Genomic DNA, 17,367 nt, shown 5'->3' with positions numbered 1-17,367 from the left:
TAAGTCTTCAGTTGAGGAGGATTCACTATCCTGGAAGAGACCAGTACACAAAGGCACATGCTTGGGATGAGACAGAAGTAATTACACAGCAAATGCAGAGTCCACTGCTACATCTTGTCTGGTTCAAATTTGAAGTTCTAACAATCATAATACCAGCTAATACCTGCACACCAATGTCACTCCTATGAAATGCACAATTGGCATGCTGAGGAAGTCAAGAAAGGCTGAGTCCAAAGGTATCCGAGTTGTTCTCTGCCACTGGAAGCGCATCTCTTTTCTCTGAGCCAGAGCTTACATTTGTTTTCAAGACACAGCTCTCCCTAGTTATTGCCTCCTCAGGTCCTAAAGTGAATGTGCTCAGTGTGTTTGGTAGTCTGCATGACTAGCGATTTGACCCGTCAGTGCTGTTTTAGATAGCCAAGAAAGGATGCCCTTATGGAGCAGAGGACATTCAGCATCACCTTCACGTGTTCTGCTCCCCTGTGGAGTGCTCATCGCGTTATAAGGCATCTCAGGAATCATAACTGTTCATTTGACAGCCTGTCACCTACTTAGACAAACCCACCTGGAAAGTGATATACAAACTACATGGGGTTCTAAGCTTCCAAAGAGCTTCCAGTTTCACAGAATATTTGTGCTGTAAATAAACAAACATCCACATGTGCTCAGAAAACCTAGCGATGTTCCTCCAGTTAGTAATTGTTGATGTCACTGTTAAAACTACCTCTCTTAATGGGCAGCTCAGCAAAAAAGTCACCCGGTCCAAATGCAATGCCATGACTGCTGCTGCTGACACAGCAAGTAAAAGCCTTTGGAGGCTGATTGATGCACCAGAACTTGACATATAATTTCCCACAAACTTTATGTATCTTGGATGCTTTTGATAGCAGAGAAAGGCTGGGCCACGCCACTAAGTGCAAACGTTCCTCGTCATGATGGTGAGCAGAATCATTTCCCTGAAAGCCATTATTTTTCTTTTTTTTTTCCTAAATCTGCCTGGTCTTGTCCTTCGTTTCCTGCCCTGCCGCTCCCGGCCTCTGCTCCGGACCCCTCCCAGTGCTCAAGTCGACCTTCTCTGACCTGCCTTCGCCTCTGTCCTCTGCTTGAGGTGGAAGGGCTGGGGCTCCCGGCGCGTCTCTGGAGGTCTCGGGGAGCTCTCCCCGGTGCCAGCCGGAGCAGCGGCCTCTGCAGCAGGGGAGAAAGGAGCCGGCTGGGGCGGCTTCCCGTGCACCGCCGGCCGCGGCCCGGCAGGCGGCAGCAGCGCAACCCACAGCGAAGCTTGGGTCACGCCGGCTCGGCTCCGCGCCCGCGGGCCGTCGTGTGCTTCGCTGCGCTGCCGTGAGCGGGGGCCGCGTAATGTTCCGCGCCCCTGAGCCGCCCCGCCGGCAGAGCGGCTGTGCCTGAGAGGCGGCTGGGCTACGGCGGGCCCCGGCTGGGCGCGGTGCCATGCGGGGGAGCCCCGGAAGGACTGAACACGGAGAGATGTCCCGTCGAGACAAAGGGGTCCCGGAGGGTGAAGCCGCCCTCGCCGCGCCCTCTCAAAGTGGCGGCAGCCACCCGTTCTCGCAGCTGCGCCACGCCGCCCCTCCGCGCCACCCCCCGGGAGAGCCCCCCAGGCGAGGGGTTTCCACTGCTGGGGCTGCATGAGCCCTACCGGGAGAAAGAGGAGGAAAAGGAAGGTGGGGGAGCTGCTGTGCTGCGGCCAGGAGGAAAGCCGCTCTCCGACCGCGAACTGAGCTCAGCACCGCCGCCTGCCTTGCCTCCCCTTGCCTCGCCTTCCCGTCCCTCCCTCCTCTTCTCCTCCCCCCGCTCCCGCGCCTCCCCCCGCCGCAGACGGCTGTGAGCCCTGATGGTTTGCGAGCGGAGTTGAGGGGGCAAACTTTGAAGCCCAGATGCCTCTGGGGCTGCGCGGCAGAGGGCGGCTGCTCCTGCAGGCACCTGCCGCCGCCCTTCCCCCGGCGCTGCCGCCCTCCGCGGAGGTGGCCGGCCCCGTTGCCGGCGGCCGCGGCTAGGGCGGGCGGGCGGGCGGCGGGCGCGCCCCCATGCGGGTCCCGGGCTGGGGCGCGCCGGTGGCGGCAGGCGGGAGCCGGGCGGCGGCCGGGCGGTGCTCTCCCGCCGCCTGAGTGGGCGCGGCGCGGGACGGCGGCGCGGGGTGCCGGGAGCCATGGGCTATTGCAGCGGCCGGTGCACGCTGGTGGCGGTGTGTGGCGCGCAGCTGGTGAGTGGCGGCGGGGGCGGCCCGCGGAAGGGGGGGTGGTGTTGGCGAGAGGGAGCCCCGGGAGGGGGGGCTGGTGGCGGGGCGGCTCCCGCGTTGTCCCGATGGAAAGCCACGGGGCCAGCGCCCGAGCTCTGGGCGCGGGGCCGGGATGGGGGACCCGTGAGGTAGCAGGGTGGGACACAAGGGCTGCATTACAGGTAGTTTCGCGGAAGCTCTGCTAGGGAGGGTGCGGTGGGCGCACGGCAGAGTTAATAAACTCGGGCGGTTTTCCCAAGCGTTGACTCAACTTGGTACCTGATTTTCTCTGGCAAGCCGGCCGGCTTTGCGTAAAGCAGGGACGCGGCCGTGTCAGGGGTGATGCACAGCCTGCGAACAGTTTGCCGTACAGGTGTGTGTGAAGTTCTGCTCGAGCTCTTATACCCACCCCCCTATGCCCACCCTTCCCCCAACCTTGTCAGACTTAATGGCCAGTGGATTTCAGCGTTATGTCATTATGTTGTTACAGAACTAAACCAATTACATATTTATACTTACCTTTAGGAGAGACATGTGGCAGCACTTGTAAGCTCAGCTACCAGTGAAATTAGACTGAGTTTAAAAAGTAGGCTCTGAGATAACGATAACAAAGAAGCTGCCTAAAAATAGATCCTTTTAGCAAGACAGTGAGACCATACAATTGTGTTGTAGCACCTTAGAAGAGACTGGGTTTTAAGTAAAGAAAATAGAGAAATATCTCTTCCTGTAATAGATACTTGGATTATTTTACTGTTGTGACATCAGATACATGATATATAGAATTCATGTGATTTGGATGCAGGGACATGCAGCTAAAGACCTATGAATGGAATATGCTCCATTTCTTATTTTCATTAGACCAAGTGTTTATGTGCTGGAAGCACCTTTGTCAAGCAGTTAACCTTATAGCAGGGAGGAAATAATTCATGTTACTCAGTCCCTCTACCTTGTACTGAATAGTTTTGCTGAGAAAGTGTTAGTCGGTATCAATAGCAACCAGCATTGTCACCAGTTCCTCTCTTGCAGACAGGTACTAAGAGAACTACAGAAGACAAAACCTAGTAGATTTCAGGGACCAAAATCAGTAAAAACAGTACATAGGGAAAAGAAGATGTGTTAGCAGATCAGAAATTCAAAATGCCTATGGTCTTTCTATCTGTTGTAATCAACCTTTAATCCTTTCATGTTCTGGGAAACATGCTATCTGTATATACCCACCTAAGTTATCCGATTCTTTGTAGCTGCATGTGTCATATCAGATGTGATTTATTCATGCACACTGTCTAAAAAAAAAAGAATCTTGACTAGAAGTAGTGAATCTGAGTGGAATGGTAGGAATGTAACCTTTTCCAGCAATTTGGAAACATAAAATTAATCCCTGAAGTTCTTCATGTCCATGTAAGTTTCAGAGGAATACTTCTCAGTTTGGGTTTTTTTGTTTTTGTTTTTTTTTTTCCTTGCAAAGGAAACAAAAAATGGTTTAAACTGTACCTTTTGCAGATAAAAGGTTGATTTTACTATTTTTTTTTATGCATTCATCAACCAGGGGTTATGATGACTATGAAATGTACTATTATGTTAAATTATTATTGTTCTGAAAGTCTGTAAAGGAAAATGTATTTGCTAACTCATGGTGAGAAAAATACATGCAAAACTCATAGTAAAAACATCAATGGAAGTGCTCCATAGGAATCTATCAGCAGGTGGATAAGCAGGTAAGCTCATATAGAATTGTAGCATTACTGTAAGCTAAAAGTGGTCGTAAACTACAGGGTCAAATATAGATCTATAGTCCTATTTTAAAAAAGTAAATATTGTGTTCTGGAGTAGCTGAAGTGAACTTTTGACATCCTTTCATAAACTGAAAGCAAACTTGAAATTTTTTACTGAACAAGAAAAAAATGTGGTAGCAGCAACACAAACCTCTGAATCACACTCAGCCTATATAATGACATTTAGCTAGATCCAAAGCAGGAATAATCTTTTACATGAGAAAAAAGGCTTGTGAATGGAAAAAAAAAGATGCACTTCCTTAAAATCACGTCATAGTCTTTCATGTGCCATATGCCATCAGATGGGAGCAGGTCATGAGTTTTAAGTCAAGGAGACTTAATTCTCCTAAGTAGGCCTGTGGGTGATAGATCAGTTGTCACTACTTCTTAGGTAAAGGCTACTTAAAGGAGCAAATGCTGTCAAGATTCATCCTAGAATTAGCAGCCATGTTAATGCAGATGCAAATCAGAGAGGAGGAAGAAGTTTTCTTGCCTGAGGAGATGGGCATAGGAGGCATTTCTAAAATGATAACCATACTTAAAAAAATGCAGAAAACTTCTAGTGTGAAGATTATTTACTACTGATACCTGAGTTTTAGTTTTAAAATGGTCATACTTGGAGTAGAAAATACACTTCCGTTTGAGGGGAAGAAAGGTTTCTTCCATTTTTTAAAAATATTTTCTTCCATCTCTGCAGAGCTAGGGAGTGGTGATCTAATTTATCTTTGTAGGCACTGTACAATAAATAATATTGAGGAATACTGCAGTTCATTAGAGAAGCCATTGCATACTGTACATGTATAAATGATGTAGATGTTGTGAATGGACAAAAAAAAAGTGGTTGTTTCAAATACTGGTGCAGGAGTAGAGCTACATTGACTTGAGAGACCCTGCACAGCAGAATTATTTTCATAAATGCATTTTAAATGTTTATAGCTAAGGCAGCATACTGTACTATCAGATTATAAAAAACCTCAAGGAATGTTTCTGTTCTCAAAGGAATACTGATCATTACTCCCCTGCTTATTAACATATACCTTCCTGTTTGTGCTCTCATTTGTACTATGGAAAACAACCTCAGACAGCTCATTTACCTTCACATTTATAGCCAATGAGAAGAATTAACAGCAAGTAAGAGCTAATTTTGTCGATGTTACAACCAAGGCATTGGGTTCTGTGTACACAGCTAATTATTTCAAAATATCTTTTAATTTTTTTTAAGGTACTAATTTTGCTCTCTGTTGTCCTTTGTCTACGTGAAGATAACCCCGGGCATAGGGGTTCTGTGTTTCTTCTTGTATGTCAACTATCCTGGTTACACTGAAGGAATTCTCTGCTATGGCATTTTGTGCTTTAAACCTTTTCATTTTTGAGTGTCACCTTTTCTATTAATAGCTTGCATGAGTAACACTAGTATCTTGTTGCTTAGTCTTTTTAATAGCAAGAGCAGCAAAGGTGAAATTGACAAGATTTATTGGGCTTTGTAGAAAGCTTCAAGAACCCCATGGAAACCAGTTTGGAACTTTATATGTGTCCACTGTTGCTGCTTGGGAGAACTGGGAGTAGTGGCAAAACAGTAAAAAGTACTGCATGTTTTCAACCTAGAAGCTCTTTTCTTAAAGTGCAGTGATGAGAAAGGACAGCATTTCTTCAGGAAACTTGAAGTCTTCAGAAATCATTGCCTCACTGTTTCTATCTGTCAGACAAGGACTGCTGTACTCTCAAGGCTAATTAGATGAGAGAGAATTCATTTTTGCATTACCTTTTCTCAGTTTCTATCTGAATTTACTGAATTTATTTATGTAATTTTATTGTACATTTTCCCTGTTTTTTCTTTTTCCTTTTTTAAGGTGTAATGCAGTTCAGATATTCCATGTAAATATTAACAAATATGTAAAATTTTAAACAAGCTGCATCTGTCCCAGGGGCCAGTTAGTGATTCTGAGGTATTCAGTCTGATGCTATAAAGAAGCATGTATTATAATGGGCACAAAGTCCCCAGTTTCTGAAAATCAGTGTTTTTCACAGGCGTGAAAATGTATGTTTGCAGTCTCTCCTTATCCTCACTAACACCTTGCTGTTTGAGGCATAAGACACACAACCTGGTTTTATCTCTTTGTGAACTCTTCCAGTTACAGTTCTGGCTGAAGCCACTGGCCTGGTATGTCATTGTGGCCACGCAGAATGACAAAGGCATCCAGATTTGATTCCTTTTGCTAACGTAGGCCCAATCTTTATCTTTGCCTGGAGCTAGTGGAAAAAATGATAGAAAAACTAGCATCTTATATGGATATGTCCTTGTTCTGTGCTTTTCCACAAGTGAATAATGTGAATTAAGAGAAAATTCAAATACTTTATTTCAAAAACGGTATCAACTGAGGTTATTTTTATACTTACCTGTGATACCAACATCCATAACCACATATTTAGCTACCTTATTGCACACAGAGGTATGGATTTGATCTGTGGTGAGAAAAAAGTGGTGGGACCACGCAAACCCAGGAAATTAATTACATACAAATGGGGAAGTATTGCCTACCGCATCTCTTCTGTGACTTCTGACATCATGGAAGATGCCTGTAATCTTTATTGCACACTTGACATAAGACTGAAGTGTGCCCTGTTCCTTTCAAAGTCTCATGTGCACTATAAAACAACAGTATGTGTAGCTACAGAGAACAGAGGTTGATTCTTAGAGAAAAAAATCTGCATTAGTGATCAGTCCTGTAATGTTTTGGCTTGCCTTTTTTTAAACATGAACAGCAAATATCCTCATGCTTGTTCAGACACTTCAGGAATGGAGATCATAGCAACTTCTAGCCTCTATCACAAATCTGCCTACAAGGTTTAGCACAGTTTAATACCATGAATATTCTTGCTTGGGGAAAGACCTGTGTTTTAACAGTTTGCAGGTTGAATTGTCTCTGGACCTTCAGGGTGTGAGGTTTACCAGATTAGGGTGAGGTCCCTCAAAGAGCAAAGTCGTGCCATTCACACCAGATCCTCTTTAGGATTAGCTACTGTACAGCTTTATATAATGAAGAACATAGTTTTGTTAGTACAAGCTCTTACACCATGCTTATCATCAGGGTATTTTCCAGTAGTACACAAAGCCACTTCATTTGTGTTTTTAGCATGTTTGGTTTTTCTTGTTTTAAATTTTTGTCATGGGGAAGCAGTAGTGATTTTTTTTTTTGGTGTTTATGCTTTTAATTGCTGAGGTTTTGGGAGGGTTGTTTTTTCTTTTTGCATGTGTGTTTTAATTGTGTTTCATTATCACTGTTGCCAATAGTTTTTCAGTAGCAGCTGTAGGAGAGAAGTGGAAAATTCTGATGACATGTACATGTTCCTACATTTTCTGCTAACAAAAGGGGAATTAAAGGCATGGGCTTTCCATGTGGAATTGAAAGTTATGTTGCTGCTCTTAGACTGCAGATGTGTAGGTTTATCAGTCTACAAAGACAGTAGAATTGTTTCTTGTGTTTTAGATAGTCCTTAAATACAAGTACTGCCTTTGAAATTGTGACTGTGTCAACAACTTGTGTCTGTGCTACCTTAAAGTTCTGCTTCCTGCTTTGTTTCCATTGTGATAGAAAAGTGTAAGTTTTAGTTTCATTGTATCCAAAACCATTGTGGTTCTACTAAGCAGTGAAAATAAGACAGTCGTGAATAGCAGACTTTCCACAGATGCTGTTGTGTAAGGAGATTTTGAGGTGTTGCTAGGAATATATAAAACAGGAACTTGATCATGAATTCAGAGAGCTAGCATCTTTTATTGCTATGAAAGAAATATGTAGCAACCTTTTTAGCTTTACGTGAGACCTTGGTAGAAAATAAACACTTTCTTCTGTTCTTGAGATAAAATACTGATGATTCATAACCAAACAGTTTGTTGGTTGGTTTTGGTTTGGTTTTGGTTTTGGTTTTGGTTTTGGTTTTTTTTCCTGGTAACTAGAGGTTGAATATAGTGATGCATACAAAAAGTGAATGTCAGAGGTAATGCTCTATTATGTCATTTAATTTAAGTAGCTTGATGTTCACTATGAATAGTGCAGTATTATTTTTTTGTAAAAGTGTGAATGAATAATAATTGTGAATGACCAGTTCAAGAAAAGTATGTTGTTTTAAGTTACAGGAGTAAAAGATTTCAGGCCAGCTGAATAGCAGGTTTAATTCACTACTTGTTGAAACTGAACTTCTTCAGAGTTCAGTGAGCAGACTCAACATTCAGATACTGTGATGATGGGTAGGAGAGAAAGGCTTAAATGGGTTGAGAGGAGCTGAATAAACTGCCTGAATATAAGGACCTAGAATATCTGGTGAAGTTACTTTTCTTGTATAGCCATGAGGAGAATCTTTGACGGTAGGAGTTAATTTCATATTGACACAAATTTGTGCTAGCACCTTGAATGATGAGCGGCAGGGTGTTTTCTTGTTTTGTTTATTTTGGTTTGTTGTTTTTTTTTCCTTTTGTTCCCCCCCCCCCCCCCCCCATTTCTTGACAAAGAAGTATTAAGTAAGTGTTTTTAAAAGACAATAAAACCTCTCTGTATTCAGTGGAGAGAATTTTCTCATTTTGTAGTGAACAGAAAGGAACAGGTTCCACTGCAGAACAGTTCAAAGCAGAAACTTAATGTTTGGAGTCAGTAGTGACTTTATTGTCCCAGGCTGAGCTGTGGACATGTGTACAATGCAAGTGCAGCAGATAAGTTTTGTAAGCTACTACTTGATGGCTTTTTCCAGTAAAGAATCTAAATCCATTTGAGGTCTTTTCAGTATGCTGATGCCTCATATGACATGGGTCTCAGCATCTAGTTTCAGTTAGCATGAAGTTTTGACTCCCTGGACTTAGGGACTTAGATTCAGCCAGTATCTGAAAACTGCATTTTTGGTCCCATGGTTCCACTGAGCTGAAGAGATTATCCTAGGTGTAAAATGCCAAAAGAGACAGTTATGCCAAATGACGCTTTAAAAAAAAAAAAAGTATGTCAGAAATCTTGACTTTCTGCAGGATCTTTAATCTCCTCTGTGGTCCAAAAAGGACCCTTCAGAGGGCAGGTCTGAGTTGACTAACATTATTTCTTGCCCTAAACTTCCTTGTAGATTTGTGTCTTAAAGGAAGCAGTCCTTCAGCTTAAGTAGGCTTCTCAGGAGGGACTGGGAGAGGAGGAATCACAGGCCCATTGTATACTCTTTTGCCATTCACAGTACTTATTATTTACATTTTCCTCCTCTTGCATTTTCAGTAGTCACTAGTGGACTTTTTGGTTTTAAAGGTGACTGTGATCTGCATATTGAGAAATGCTGTTTTGGAAGGGTATTTATGTCTGCGTTGACTGAGGAAGGAAACTAAAAAGCCTGGCTTCACCAGGGCAATTATCAGCTTTTGTGTATACGTCCCATAACAGCCCCTAAAATTTTAATGCTAAAATCAAGTGGATAAAACAAATTTTTGCTCTCTTTGGGTTTTGGATGTTTTTCTGTAGCTTCCAACAGGAGTGAGGAGGAAGACAGGGATGGCTGTAAAGAATGTGTAATCATAAAAAATGCACTGAAAACAATATTTTTAACGCCTCAAATAGTTTATTTTCATCCAGTTTTTGTTTTTTTTTTTTTTTCCAGTTATAGTGAGTAAAAGAGAAGGGCTGTGAAGTGATACCTGGGCTGTAAAGTAGAATGGACTCTGTAGTTGAAATGACGTTCCCATTCCAGAGTTTATTTTCTCCCCTCTCCCCAGATGTACATGTACCAGCTGGATGGCATTGGAGAATTGTTTCAGCATTTTATCGTTCTATAGCCCTGTGATAGAAATGACATTTAGAAGAAAAATTACTGATTTCTGTGTTCACTAAGAAGTAAACATGCATAGCTAATAGTTCTATTCACCACAGATCATACTTATGCATTTTTAATAAAAAGTTGATTTTAATTCATACATAACTTATGAGAAATGTTTATCAGTTTAGGGCTCTGCTGATTCCCACTTAAATTTTACATATATCCAGATACCTTGAAATGTCTTTCATTTGAGGTTCAAATTTAGCTTTTATAGACAAACTTGCTTCTCTGCTGCCTACATGATGATGTAATGTATGTAAGAAATGCTGCTTATTATACTGATTGCTAAAATCAGTAAAAGTATCATTTATACAGCATAAATGATTCTCAGATTTTCCTATGCTGTTTGAAGTAACAGCTTTCTAACACGGTTTCTTTGTTTCTTTTCTTTCTTTTTCTTCCCCCCCCCCCAGCTGGGATGGTGGACTGCATCTCTAGTGACAAGTCACCAGTTACATGTAACTGGAAAGTTCACAGTTATATGAATGGGAATAGGAAAAGTCTGTTGTATCCTATATTTATGTCATAACAGATTGAGGTCTGGTTTCCTCCCCCTTCCTTTTCTTATGAAGGAGTTCCCATTAGTAGAGTCTTGTACAGAAGGCAGTATGTGAGGTTAATTCTATAATTTCTGACAGATGTGTTGAAATGATGATACCTGTCATGTTTGTATGTCATGTTACCTTTCAGAAGGCAAAAATGCAGGACCATCTGCAGATGGTGATGGAAAGGTTCATGCTATCTCATTTATACATGTAATGAATATGCTCTGAACTGCCTTATGGAGGTGGCTGCCTGCTTCCATCCACTGTATAGGGATCTTTGAGTTGCTGCCCAGCTGGGAACAGAACTGCAGCTTCTCTTCTGCATGTACCTTTATTTACTTCATTATATTGTTAAGCCTGCTTATCTTTGTATGAAAGAAGAGAAAATAGACTGTGGAACTTTTTTTTTTTTTTTTGAGTGATGCATAATATTACTTCTGTATCAATGGAAGTCATGCTAGAGATCTAGAACAAGGGGCAAAGGGCTGCTCCCGTTCACTTTGAATAGCATTTACTGTCTCTCTGTCTGATCCCACAGTAATGAATTAAATGGGTCTAAAAGAACAAGATAGAGATAAAGGGTCTTGAATCTAAGGTACTGACTAATACTTGTGTAAGAAAGATTAAGTGTTTTAGGAAATTATGTAGCTCCTTTTGAGGTGATTCACACCATGGGTCAGTTTACTAAAATTCCTTTAAACTTCTTCATAACTACTAATTGGCCCTCAATCGAGTATATTCTTATTGTTTGAAGATAGAAAGCTTTTGTGAGGAAAGGAAAATAGATGCTACCATGTCTCTTCAGAACAATGCATGGATCTTTGAAAAGCCATTCTTCAACAATTAAACAATATGTGAAGTTTGCAAATTTTTTGCCATGACCAACAGTGGCTTAGCGTTTTTCATTATGCTTGGTCACAGTCTCTGTGGCAGGCTGTTCTATTACAGAGCACAGAAACAAAAGGAGAAAAAAGCCTGTTGTGTGTCATTGTTGCCTTAACAAAGCCACAGATAGATTCAACTCAAGATACTGTTCATTGTGCACTTGAGCCACCAGTGACAAAGGTGCTGTAAGTACCACTGGATATCAGGCAGTCCTGTGTCATTACATCACTGTTCAAATTGGCAGAGCAAATGTCAGTAAAACAAATGAACGCATTAGCAGCTAAAGGAATGCAAAAGAGTAAGAGGCTTGTCTGGAAAAGAAAAAAAGAAAATATGGATGTGGTAAGGTTGATTTTCCTATTTTTCTTTCTTTTCTTAAATTTATTTTTAAGTTCTTGGCCATGCCTGTCTTGTGTCCTTGAGGCTGGTTAGCTTTTATTTTCTTTGACACTAGTAGCAGTTACAGGCAGTGACAGCATCTGGTAACAAGCCAGATGATGGCACTGGTAGTGTTAACATAAGACATGGACTTCAGTGTTTCCTGAAAACAAAGCTCGTTGTTTTGGATTTTATCAGACTGGCTTTCCTGAGTGTGGAGCTGGCAGTGAATTTGGTACCACAAAAACCTGGAGGTGGATGCAATATTCCGCAATTTTTTTTTCTTTCTTTTATTTTTTTTTTTTTTAAATTAAAGCCATCATGCAGTGGTAGGGCTGTAATGGCAGGTACAGGAGAAAGCTGTTGGCCTCAACAGCTGGAAAGGACGGTATTTTCTGTGTTGTGCTAAACTGCTTTTTCAGATGCATAATAAAAGTTATTTATGGATACTGATAAAGTGGTATCTGTTGTGTAATATCACAGATAGGCATAAGGACAACAAAAGGCAGGTGTTCTAGTAAGCCCTATTTGCTGCAGAAATGTGCTGTTCTTTGTGAATTGAAATTAAAAAAAGTGTGTAGGGGAATGATGTGGGTTTTTTCCTAGTTCCTGGCATTTTGCAATCATTCTTGCTTTGCAGTGTGCTTATGAAGACAATTATGTGGGTCCCATGTCAGTATTCTATTTGTCATGACTAGCACCTTATTAGAGGACAGCTGCTCTTCTCTGTCCAGCATATACACATAACTACCACTGACAACAATAGAAGTTATGAGTGTAACCCTCCTCTGTGTTATACTGATGAGGGATTCTGGAGCTCTCATGGTTTCAGTTAATTAACTGCAGGAATGAAGCAGTGATGGATCTGGGGCTTATTCACGTACTTGTTCCAAGTGCTGTGGCTGTAAGATTTTGAACTTCCAGCAGTTATTACTTGGCCCTTGTAACAGGTGACTGAGAAGGGTGCTGTCCAAATACAGAAGCATCTGAGTCTCTCAGGTTGTGCTGAATGCCTACACTAGAAGTTCAGATATTCAGGTCCGTATCAGCTTAGGGCAGCCACAAGGAAGACTGGTGTGCTGTGGATATTTCCAAGTTGTAAGCATTTTATGGTAACTCCTTAGTCTCTCTCATTCCATCAGGATTAAAAAAAGGATTTCAGTAGATTTATCCAAAGTTCCTCAGATGCTGTAATGGTGGTTTGGTCACTGTCACTTCTGCTGAGAACTGGACCTGTTTGGAGCAAAGAAGAATATAGATGTGGCACAGTACCATCATAAAGCCATTAAGAGCTAATGTAAACTCATCCAGAGAAAACCATTTGCAATGAACTAGGTTTGTTGGCCATATCAAATCCAAGAACATATTCTCAGGAACCACCTCTTGGCATTTGGCTACTGTAATGAGTTGCATGTGTGCAGTCTTACGTGCTTGCTTCTGTCAGCTCAGATCTCCGTAGCTCATAGTGGCTAGCTCAGACTGGCTTAGGGGATGTAAACCCATGCCTCTGTGTTTATGTAGATTTCTCGTTTGTTGCTGTTTTATGTTTGCTTTTCAAAATTTGAGTAAATTGGAAGTTCTGCAGTATTTGGGGTGATGTTTTTTTTTGAAGGTGAAATCTATTAGTCGTAAAACTGCAGCATCTCTTCCAGACAGTTTCCTTACTAATTTAAGACAAGACAGTTATTCAGAGCTACAGTGATGAATGGATTGAACAGTTGATATTTGACATTTCATTTTATGATTGCACCATTTAAAAATAGCTGGCTTTTGACATGCTGGTAGTATGTTTTTATATGAATTAGAAAACCTAGATTTATAGTAAGTAAATTCCCTGTTGCCTTTTAGCTTGAGGTCTCTGGAGAATGACCGCAGTCTAGAACCTAGCTGTTCTGGTGTTCGGCGCAGGTATGGACACATTCAATAAAGGTGGCTTTGGAAGGTGGGGACTTCATTTACCCTCATAGCTGGACTGGTTAGGTGATTGAGAGAAACGTGGAATAGCATCACAGTCGGTGGTAAACTTTAAAAGGAAACAAGTTTTTAATTGTCTGGGGTATTTTTAATCTCTATAAAAGTGAAAACTGGTGCTACAAACAGGTGCCAGAAAGCTACTTTAGAACCTCACTCTCTGAGGCAGTTTGGAAGGTATGTCTGTCATAACTGGAATATATGGGAGATACCAGCCTTGTATTTTAACCTTGCTAGATTTCAGGAGAACTTGATTCCGAGCTTCTGCCCTCTGCACCCCAGGCCCACCTGCACGATTTAGGACAAGATTTTGCTGCTCTAACAGATGTCTCCCTGTGTTTCTAGTGCCAAGCTGTGGCTGGGATCTGGGGAAGACTGATGAACACATACTCAGTGTCCTCTGTGTAAGCTGTGAATGGTGGCATCCAGAGGGCCAAGAAATGCTGGCACTCTTCTTACCTCAACACAGTGATGGCTGCCGACTTGGCCACATTCTTGCAGTGCTAAATGATTTCACAGTGAATTGCCTCAATTGCTTATCTGAATAATCCAGCGGGAAGGTGGAGGAGGAGGTTTGTGCTCACTCAAAGACTTGAGACTCTGGCACTGGGTTGTCTCTGGTCTTCTTTAGCAGAGAGTTGTAGTTTAGAGCTTTTATCCCATTTATTTTGAAGATGTGAAATATGTTGGGAGGAGTGTGCTGAGGCATGCTTACTGGGGGAAGGGATGAGTAATCTCCCAGGACCATTTCCATGTGCAGCATCAACAGGAGTATGTGATGAACCTGTCTCTATGAATGATGTGGTTCCTGAGAATTCTGTCTTCCTAATTGTGCAGATCTTTCCTAGAGCAGCATGGGTTTGTGCTGTGGGTTTCTTACATAAAGTTCAGCCTAGACCCAAGTGATCAGTGTATGATGGTGGGTAACTATGCAGTTCCACTAAAAGTATGGTACTCTACATCATAACCATCCTACAGCTTGTATAAGGTCAGTATTCTAATGCAGCCACCCGAATCGCTTTAGAACTTCAAATTTGATAAAGGTAAAATGTGCTTAGAGAATATTTTTTAAAAGGTCAGAAAGTAAACATGTTTTGTTTTTTTTTTTTACTTAAGTTGAATTTCAGCAGGTCTAAGGTTAAGGTGAGGGATAAAGAAAATCTCTAGAATTATGTTATACTTGACAGAATATTGATCAGTAATTGTCTTGACAGGAGCTGATGGTGAGCTGAAAAGCAGTTTTACAAATTTACATAAGTATATTTGATTGGCACTTCTTGTTGTTATGTTGTTCTGGCTAGATTTTTGAGCCACGGTTTGCTTCCACATTAACGTTTCAGGAATGTTAGACTATCCTTATTTTTTATTAAACATAGTTTAGAAAATTCTGTTCTTCAGTTAATATTCCTAATATGTAAGAAAATAAATGCTTCCTTGGACATTCTTCATTAAATTAGTAAGTTAATAATGTTTTACACGGTAGTGGGTTTACTAAATACCCCACACTGTGAGTAGTGGTACTGTAAGGAAGTTGGCCCTGGAAAGGAAAAGCATTTCCGTAGGCATTTAATAATCACTTAAGGAAGATGTGTATCTACGAAGTTCTTATCAGAAGTCTCCCTATGATTGCAGAAGTAATACAAGGTCTTTCACTAACCAGCTGGCATAATCTTAAATTAAGTATTCCTAGTGTGTGTTATTGGAGATCTTGGAGAGCATTGTACCTCTTTTTTATTTGCTGCCATAATTTCCCGTCCATGCAAGCACCTGAGAGGAATTCCCACCAGCTACCTCAGCACCTAGGCTGCCTATCAAGATGATGGAGACAGGCAGGTGCCTCTAGGGGGGAGTTCACTGCTCTTTGTCAGCATTTTCAAACTTTGAAAATTGAAGTGCTCTAAATCATGCTCTGGAAGAACCAGCACCTCTACCAACCTGATAGAGAATATCGGGTCCTGATTAGTATGTAGGGTACACAGAGTACCTATGCTCTTTCTGCCCCCATGCAGAACCTACTCCATGGTAGGAATAGGTATATATGGACAATTTTTTTTTTTTTTTTTTTTTTTTTTCTGTCTCCCTCCTCTGTATTTGCTTTCAGTGCCTTAATCTTTGTAGTCAGCTGTGCAATAGCACAGACAAGCTCTCCTCGGTAGGCAACCTATGATTTGCCTGGACCAGCTGTAGGGCCCTAGTCTCTTTAGGTGGCTTGCTGACAGAGGACCTGGAGAATAAAGGACTCCTTTGCGGGGGTGTTATCACTTGTCACGGCAGATATACTGCATGATGGATGGAATGTGCTGCTTCTGAAGCAGGCCAGGTCTAAAGCAAAGCAGAGTTGAAAGGTAGATACTCGCTCAGTTCCCTCCTGTTCCCTCCAGTCACACACACTGCTATAACTGGATTTGTTAAATTAGAGCATCTCCTTATGGATCTGCCCAATACATCAAGAAAATAAAACAAAACCCAAAACAAAACCAAAAAAGGAAGCTATTTCTTCGGTCTTGTTTATGTAATAAGATGGATATAATTGTAAATAGGAAAGCTATAAAATAGAGTTAATAAAATTCATCCTTATAAGCACTATTTACCTTCATAATTGTGACTGAGTCTCTGCTTTCCAAGAGCTGACAGGCACTAATGGAGTATCCGAGAGCCATTTTCTTTCATACCCTCTTTTTGTTACTGTTCATATCTTTTCACTGCTTAGGTTCTGCTTGTATTACTTCCTTTGAATGCCTTGGTAGTAGGAAAAGGTACATAGAGCCACTGCTTAATTGATATTTTTTGTATTAGCTTGCCATCTGCTGCTGCTGCTGCTGCTGCTGCTGTGAGAAATACTGCTTGTACAGCTATCGACTAAGCTCTGTAAGCAGCACGAATTGCCTACTAAGTAGCTACTAATAAATATGAAGTATTTCTGAATAGAATCACTCTGGTTCTTTCATATGCCATTGAGGCTTCATGAGTCTTCTTGATTGCAGTTATCAGTGAACTGTTTGGTGATAAGGCAATGTATTGCCAAACAAATCCACCAGCATTTCACTGGACTATTGTCTTTGTTCCCATAGGTAACTGTGGTTAAACATGTGAGAGAATATCAGTTCTCTTGTAGAAAAAAAAGAAAAAGAAGCAGAAAGGTTCCCCAAAATACTGTGCATCTTGGGGAAATGCATCTTTAGTGAAAGAAAATCACTGACAGTAAGTGAACAGAATGGCAGTAAAACGGACTGAATTCAAGAAGTGCAGTTAGGAAATAAGAACTGGTATCTGACATAGTAACAGAACGACAGTGAAAAGTGGGGATGCAGATGGAGGGAAGAGGAAGGAAAGAAAATACATCACAGATGGGACTGATTTTGAATTTGGGGAATTTAATTTCACGGAGTTGTCTTTACTCTGGACCAGCCACTTTTTATACTGCTCTGAAATCCAAAATGTCAAAGAGAATAACGTTTTGTGGTTTTGTTTTTTTTTTTTTCCAGAGATTTGTGGTTCATATGAGATAAAGAGGCTGAAGGAAGCCTGCCAGTTTGAAACATTTGTTCAATATATGGATATATAAACAGGAAATGCATGTATGTTTATCTAACAAGAAAAAAATGGGTATGTCTCAATGATGTGGCAGATATTTGATGTCAAATTCTTATTTAAAGCAGTGATGTTTCAGGTGCTGTAGGTGCTCTGCTGTGTATACATGATGACCCTCTATATTTCATGGAATTGGGGACTTTCAGAGAAAAAC

General features: G+C 41.5%; 1 protein-coding gene across 4 annotated transcripts in view; it reads left to right on the top strand.

Moving 5' to 3' along the window:
• The first annotated feature begins 2,021 nt into the window (after window positions 1–2,021).
• Window positions 2,022–17,367, top strand: part of NKAIN2 (sodium/potassium transporting ATPase interacting 2) — a 565,591-nt gene continuing 550,245 nt past the window's right edge. For 3 of the 4 annotated variants that reach the window (XR_009967346.1, XR_009967345.1, XM_062632408.1), the window contains exon 1: window positions 2,022–2,218. Coding sequence is in view for 1 of the 4 variants with exons in the window: in XM_062632408.1 (XP_062488392.1) it covers window positions 2,165–2,218 (54 nt within the window). In the remaining 3 variants the exon portion in view is untranslated. The remainder of the gene's footprint in view (window positions 2,219–17,367) is intronic. The other variant, XR_009967347.1, reaches the window with a different exon arrangement.

Source organism: Pezoporus occidentalis, unplaced genomic scaffold (genome assembly GCF_034315485.1).
Source record: "Pezoporus occidentalis ecotype Australia unplaced genomic scaffold, CSIRO_AGI_Poc_V1 ctg39, whole genome shotgun sequence".
Classification (NCBI taxonomy): Eukaryota; Metazoa; Chordata; class Aves; order Psittaciformes; family Psittacidae; genus Pezoporus; species Pezoporus occidentalis.
The sequence above is the reverse complement of the archived record's forward strand: the minus strand, read 5'-3'. Positions and strand labels throughout refer to the sequence as shown.